Genomic DNA, 6,968 nt, shown 5'->3' on the forward strand with positions numbered 1-6,968 from the left:
CATCATCATCATCATCATCATCATCAAAATTAGTGTGCGCCCCCGAGTCATCAACAGGAAATGACAAAACACCTGAAGAAACTCTACAAACCTTTTCTGTCTCTGTTGTTGCGTGTCGGCGTGACGATCAGAAGACGTGATAAAATAAAAAAAAAACAACAACATCTTTTTAGGTTTGACAGCTGCTCTGGGATCTGATTCTCATGAAATCAAGAAATAAAATAGTTCACAAGAAATTTAATTTAAAACAAAAACAAAATTTACAAAATGTAGAAAACATTTGAAAAAATAGAATAAAACATAAAACTAAAAATGTAATAAACAAAAATAAGTTAAACCTAAGAAAGAATTCAAACAAATTGAAAGCTTTAAATCATTTGTCTTCATTTCAAAACTTTATTGATTCACATTTTGTTAACATTCAAAACATTTTATTAAAAATGACAAACATCTGTTGTGGCTGAAGCTGATTGGCTGCCAGAGCTGAAATGTGATTGGATGAAAACAATCAATAGAGTCCCTCCTTTTTTATGCTTGGCCTCCATCCTCGGTGGCCCCGCCCCCTTGCTTCTTGGCCCCGCCCCATGCACACTCTTTGTTCTCCTTCCAGCTTGCTGCCTCGCCTTCAGCATACACTTCCTGTCAACACAGGAAGTTGAACAATATGCAAAAATATGTGACAATTTAAAAAAAAATTAAATGAGAATATGAAGAAAGAAATATTATAACAATAACAATTATAGATTACCAAAGTATATAATAAATTAGCTAATGTAAAATTAAAACACTACATATCATAATATCCATGTTTTAAACAAACTGTTGCAAAAATTAAAATATATATATATATTTTTTTAGACTTGGCAGAGATTGTTGAGAAACAAAAAAATCCTTCAAAAATCCTATCAAAATAAAAGACCTTCTTCCAGATGGGGACGTGTGTCTTGATGCCATCAATGCAGAACTGCACGGCCTGCTGGGCGTCATGGCGATGAGGGGACGATATTGCTATGGCAACACTGGCCTCGCCCACCCCAACCCACCTGAGAGACAGCAAGAAAGGGAGAAAGACTTTTAATTTGAAGGCCCAAATACAGGTCAACTGGACTTGGACGGCTTGCTGGCTTGCTAGTGTCCCTCCCTCAGCTCCAGCTGTCCAACCCAACCCTAACCCAACCCAACCCTAACCCTAACCCAACCTAACCCAACCCTAACCCAACCCAACCCAACCCTAACCCAACCCTAACCCAACCCAACCCAACCCAACCTTAACCCAACCCAACCCTAACCCAACCTAAACCAACCCAACCCAACCCTAACCCAACCTAACCCAACCCAACCCAACCCTAACCCAACCTAACCCAACCCAACCCAACCTAACCCAACCTTACCATAACAGCTCTGCCATAAACTCTGCCTTTTAACAGAGTTTATAATGTTCAGTCTGTGTTGACATTGTGCAGAATGTGTCCCTTTAATTCTGTGTTTATTACTGAGGTTGTAGTTTGCAGGTCTGCTACTGGACTGCATTATACTGAGAGGGGTTTCTAGTTTTTTGTCCTCCTCATTTATAAGCAATGAGGGTGGACAGAATAGTGGAAACAGCTGTCAGTAAAGTGCAGCACTAACTATGAGCTCAATGCCAAACACAGAAGTGAATGAACACCTCTGTTACCGTGACAACAAGACAAGCTGAGCATTATAGGCAGCAGGAGAGGAAACTTTATAGCACCACAGCTGGACTGGACTGTGTGTGTGTGTGTGTGTGTGTGCAGCTGAGGTTGTAGTGTGTCATCAACTAATACTGGTTTTCTGAATAAAGTTAATGAAGTTGATAAAGTTAACACAGGTACAGAGTGTGACAGGTGAGCGACATGACATCATCATGACATCATCATGGCATCATCACCTGTGTGAACAGGAGGCACCTGCTCAGATTACAGTTAAAATCATCAGTAACGACAGTAAATAAACCAGAACTCATAGTTTATATTTCAAGTGTGTGTGTGTGTGTGTGTGTGTGTGTGTGTCTCACCCCAGTCGGTGGTGAACACACACGTGTGTGACGGTTGGCCAGCGCGCTCTGATGTCGGCACTCAGCTTGCTGAGCTCTGATTGGACCATGGCGTCGTAAGCCTCATACTCCAGGCCAATCACGTGCCGTCCCTCGAACGAGTCCCGCGTCGTCCCTGGCAACAGGGCTGGCTTTTACTTTGAAATGCTCCATTTAACCCTGGTCTTTTATTTTGACATGTTTTTAACAATTGTTATTGTTTTTTAATTTCTAAAATATTTCTTACTAAGCATTTTTTATATAAAAGTTTACATGGAATATATTTATTATTAGTATAATAATTATAATTATTATCATTAATATCATTATTATTACTGATTTTATTATGAAAGGAATATTAAAGTTTGAACCTAGAAAAATGGAAATGGCTCCACAGGAAGTGCTGCTGACAGCGTCCACCACTTCCTGTACAGACAGCCTATCACGGCTCAGCTTGAAGACGTCTCTCTTCTTCTGCTGCTCTGCCGCCGCCATCCTGCCAAAACCAGACAAACCCAAATACAATAAATAAACAAATATCTTCATTGGAAAAGTATAGATTCTTATATTTATTACAAAATAAAAGTATGGATTCTTACCTCACTAAACATGATCATATCATTATTATTATTATTATTATTATTATTATTGTTGTTGTTGTTATTATTATTATCATCATCAGTACAACAAGAGTTTCACACAAACAAGAATCTGAGTGATTTATGTTTTATTGTTTGGTTTCCAGACAGTAACGTATCACAACAGTTCACGCTGCCTGAAGAAGGCAGTAAACATTCTGAAGGACACGTCACACACACACACACACACACACACACACACACACACACACACACACACACACTTTGAATTTTGATGTCAAAGGTTCCATTTTTCCATTTTTCTTCTTTCTTTCTTTTCTTTCTTATTTTATTGCTTCACCTGTTTGTTTGTTTATCCTCCGCTGAGCGGCGGCAGCACGGCCACCTCGTCGCCCTCCTGCAGCTCCACGCTCACCTGGTCGCCAATGGCAATGTACTGCTGCCGCACCGCCAGAACCACCTGGTTGTCGAGGAGATGGAGCCTGAGAGAGGGGGGAAGGGCTGAGTCACACTTACAGGAAAATGCTGAGTCACATTTACAGGAAAATGCTGAATCAGGACATAAACATAGTAGTTTTTAATTTAAAAAAGACTGAAAAACAGAAAAATGAAAAGAAATAAACACAAAAATTTGAAAAAAAAAAAAAAAAATCCAATTAAATTTAAAATTCAAAAGAAAAAAGGTAGAGTTTGTGTGTGTGTGTTGAGGTGAGCTATGTTCAACACCGTACCAGAATGCCTCCTGTGACTGACACACACACACACACACACACACAAATACACACTGTGAGGTCAGCGTTACCTGGGGTGTTGCTGTAGCAACTGCTGCCACAGCTCCTGGCTGCTGATTGGTGTTGGCAGGACGATAGGCTCCGCCCTCACTCCGGTTAACTCAGCGCTCTTAGCGAAGTACAACACGATCACCTGAGGAAGAAACACAACTTCCTGTCACAGTGACAGATGACACTGTGGTCATGTTTGATAACCATGACAACATGTCGCCATGACAACATGTCGCCCTGACGTGGCAGTGGAAACGAGGAGGCTAGGAGAGGAGGTGAGGAGAGGAGGCAAGGACGTCCAAACCCTCAGTGAACTGAATGTGGACACACACTACCAGTCAACAGTTTGGACACACCTTCTCATTCAATGTTTTTTCTTTATTTTTACTACTTTCCACATTGTAGATACAAACTGAAGACATCAAATACATGAAGCAAGATATATGGAATTATGTAGCAAAGAACAAAATGTTAAATAACTCTAATGTTAAATAACTCTAAATATGTTTTATATTTTAGATTCCTCAAAATAGCCACCCTTTGCTTTGTTGACAGCACTGCAAACCCTTGGCCTTCTCTCAATGAGCTTCATGATGTAGTCACCTGACCTGTTTTCACTTCACAGGTGAGCCTTATCAGGGTTCATTTGTGGAATTTCTTGCCTTCTTAATGGGGTTGCAAAAACCATCAAGCTGCGACGAAACTGGCACACATGAGGACCGACCCAGGAAAGGAAGACCAAGAGTCACCTCTGCTTCTGAGGACAAGTTCATCCGAGTCACCAGCCTCAGAAATCGCAAGTTAACAGCAGCTCAGATCAGAGACCAGATAAATGCCACACAGAGTTCTAGCAGCAGACCCATCTCTAGAACAACTGTTAAGAGGAGACTGCGCCAATCAGGCCTTCATGGTCAAATAGCTGCTAGGAAACCACTGCTAAGGAGAGGCAACAAGCAGAAGAGATTTGTTTGGGCCAAGAAACACAAGGAATGGACATTAGACCAGTGGAAATCTGTGCTTTGGTCTGACGAGTCCAAATTTGAGATCTTTGGTTCCAACCGCCGTGTCTTTGTGAGACGCAGAAAAGGTGAACGGATGGATTCCACATGCCTGGTTCCCACTGTGAAGCATGGAGGAGGAGGTGTGATGGTGTGGGGGTGTTTTGCTGGTGACACTGTTGGGGATTTATTCAAAATTGAAGGCACACTGAACCAGCATGGCTACCACAGCATCCTGCAGCGACATGCCATCCCATCCGGTTTGCGTTTAGTTGGACCATCATTTATTTTTCAACAGGACAATGACCCCAAACACACCTCCAGGCTGTGTAAGGGCTATTTGACCAAGAAGGAGAGTGATGGAGTGCTGCGGCAGATGACCTGGCCTCCACAGTCACCGGACCTGAACCCAATCCAGATGGTTTGGGGTGAGCTGGACCGCAGAGTGAAGGCAAAGGGGCCAACAAGTGCTAAACACCTCTGGGAACTCCTTCAAGACTGTTGGAAAACCATTTCAGGTGACTACCTCTTGAAGCTCATGGAGAGAATGCCAAGAGTGTGCAAAGCAGTAATCAGAGCAAAGGGTGGCTATTTTGAAGAAACTAGAATATAAAACATGTTTTCAGTTATTTCACCTTTTTTTGTTAAGTACATAACTCCACATGTGTTCATTCATAGTTTTGATGCCTTCAGTGAGAATCTACAATGTAAATAGTCATGAAAATAAAGAAAACACATTGAATGAGAAGGTGTGTCCAGACTTTTGACTGGCAGTATATATAAATATATAGTGTATAAGTATGCAAGTGTTTATAATTCATATAGTATAGAAACCTATTATATATTCTATAATATACACAGAGTTAAATTGACCAAATACAGTTTCAAATCAAATTATTTCAATTCCATAACATCATATTCAGTTTCAAGTTTACTGGAATTCAGTTCCAAACTAATAAATTCAATTTGGAAATTCAAATTCAGTTTTAATACAGTGAGTCCAGGCTCCCAGAGAACACACTGAGCTTCTGCTGAAACATGTTTGTGCCCAGCGTCATAATGTGATGCTGATGCCACAGGAGGTCAGACTGTCAGCCTGTGCTCTGTTTAAACTGCCAACCAAACCATTTACCTGTGCAGTTCTTTATACCTGTGCAGTTCTTTATACCTGTAGGACTCGGTTCAGCGTATAAACATAACCAGAAGGCCTCCGAGGCTCTTCCCACCTGGTTTCAACATCCGTCCTGAGGAATCCCAACCCAGACGCCTCTCATTTCAGGTGTCAACCGACAGGTGACCCAGGACGGACTGAAGCCCCGCCCACTCACCTGCCGTCTTCTGTGCATAAAAATCCACCAGAATGCAGGAAATTAAATGTAAGATGCTCAAAATTTCCAGGGGGAGGACCCCTGACCCCACGCTAAATGTGTCCCCCCCAATGTCTAAGGCAAATTTGCGCCGTTGCACCTGGGGTGTATTCAACATAGACCTACCGGTACGTAACGTCAAGCTAAGAGAAACGATAAAGCTCTGAACAACCTGCTGCATTACACAACGCTGCAGGTATGGATAACAGCAGTGGTGTAGTCTACGTGATACGCAGGTATACGCCGTATACGCCTAACCCTAACCCTACGTATCAGTATGTTTTTTTGACATTATAAAGTTCACTTTCCCGTTCATGAAGTCGCCTTCTTTGTGTTACGAAGCGGCTCTTTTTGACCATAGGGGCTTCCGTCAGGCGTGACACTACAGCTGGAGCTAACGTTAACGCTTCAGAAAGGGAGCCTGTGTGTGTGTGTGTGTGTGTGTGTGTGTTTATTCTACCCACTAGAATAAACTAGACTACACCACTGGATAACACCTGTGACACGCCCACAACACGGAGGGAAACTGCCTCCGCGGCAAAACGTGACGACTAAACACACGTTCACGTCGTTCTGCTGTGACGCAGCGTGACGCAGCGTAACGTCGCTGAATACGCCCTGCTGCCATCATCACTGCTGTGCAAAGTAACGATAAAAATGACCTGTTTTCTCAGCGGACCTGGTGTGCGCTGTTTCTCATGTGCTCGCCTTGCTGCTGCTTGGCTGTTGACGTCATAATCTGCAGGTGCTTACCTGGGCAGTCATGAAGAAGCTCGCGGAGCTCGCGCACGTGTCAAAAATCTGAAGACTTTCTCACTTTTCCAGGCAGAGGTGCAGCATCTCGAGCTCTGCGGCCACTTCCTGCTCTGCTGCTATTGGCTGAGAGGCAGGCGGAGACTCCGACGGGAGGGGGGCGGTCATGTGACGGTCATGCGGCCGGTTAGGGTCACATGGCCTTCCTAATTTCTACAATATTGTCAAAAACATTCCTGTTAATGTTTGATATTATTCATTAAATAAATAATTAAAATGATGCAACTGTTTTTGTTTTGTTTTGTTTTTGTTTTGTTTTTTGTTTTTTACTATTGATAAACTGATTAGTAAACAATACAATAAAATAAACTAATAATGAAATAAGAGTTTATATTTAACATAATAGTTCAAATGTT

General features: G+C 42.2%; 1 protein-coding gene across 3 annotated transcripts; it reads right to left on the minus strand.

Annotated features, from left to right (window-relative positions):
- Positions 1–379: 379 nt before the first annotated feature.
- LOC115369233 (molybdopterin synthase sulfur carrier subunit) lies at positions 380–6,710 on the minus strand. Of its 3 annotated transcripts, XM_030065796.1 has the most exons (5): positions 2,993–3,130; positions 2,425–2,549; positions 2,036–2,189; positions 920–1,043; positions 380–639 (listed from the first exon to the last, which is right to left on the minus strand). In XM_030065796.1, the coding sequence occupies exons 2-5, from the start codon at positions 2,546–2,548 to the stop codon at positions 529–531; spliced, it is 513 nt and encodes a 170-aa protein (XP_029921656.1). In that variant the 5' UTR covers position 2,549; positions 2,993–3,130; the 3' UTR covers positions 380–528. The 3 variants fall into 3 exon arrangements, with proteins under 3 accessions (XP_029921656.1, XP_029921658.1, XP_029921657.1); XM_030065798.1 differs by lacking the exons at positions 380–639; positions 920–1,043; positions 2,036–2,189 and adding exons at positions 3,455–3,576; positions 6,553–6,710 and having other exon boundaries at positions 2,424–2,549; positions 2,993–3,134; XM_030065797.1 differs by lacking the exons at positions 380–639; positions 920–1,043; positions 2,036–2,189 and adding exons at positions 3,455–3,576; positions 6,479–6,529 and having other exon boundaries at positions 2,424–2,549; positions 2,993–3,134.
- Positions 6,711–6,968: the final 258 nt, after the last annotated feature.

The sequence above is a fragment of the Myripristis murdjan genome, chromosome 12, assembly GCF_902150065.1.
Source record: "Myripristis murdjan chromosome 12, fMyrMur1.1, whole genome shotgun sequence".
Classification (NCBI taxonomy): Eukaryota; Metazoa; Chordata; class Actinopteri; order Holocentriformes; family Holocentridae; genus Myripristis; species Myripristis murdjan.

What these genes read in the sequence shown, in the direction of transcription:
- LOC115369233 (XM_030065796.1), bottom strand. Translation starts at nt 2,548, where the DNA reads ATGGCGGCGGCAGAGCAGCAGAAGAAGAGAGACGTCTTCAAGCTGAGC. An exon ending in TGTGTTCACCACCGACTGGG is followed by an intron (nt 1,044 to 2,035) that starts GTGAGACACACA and finishes GCTGTCTCTCAG; the next exon opens with GTGGGTTGGGGTGGGCGAGG. An exon ending in ACGTCCCCATCTGGAAGAAG is followed by an intron (nt 640 to 919) that starts GTCTTTTATTTT and finishes CTGTGTTGACAG; the next exon opens with GAAGTGTATGCTGAAGGCGA.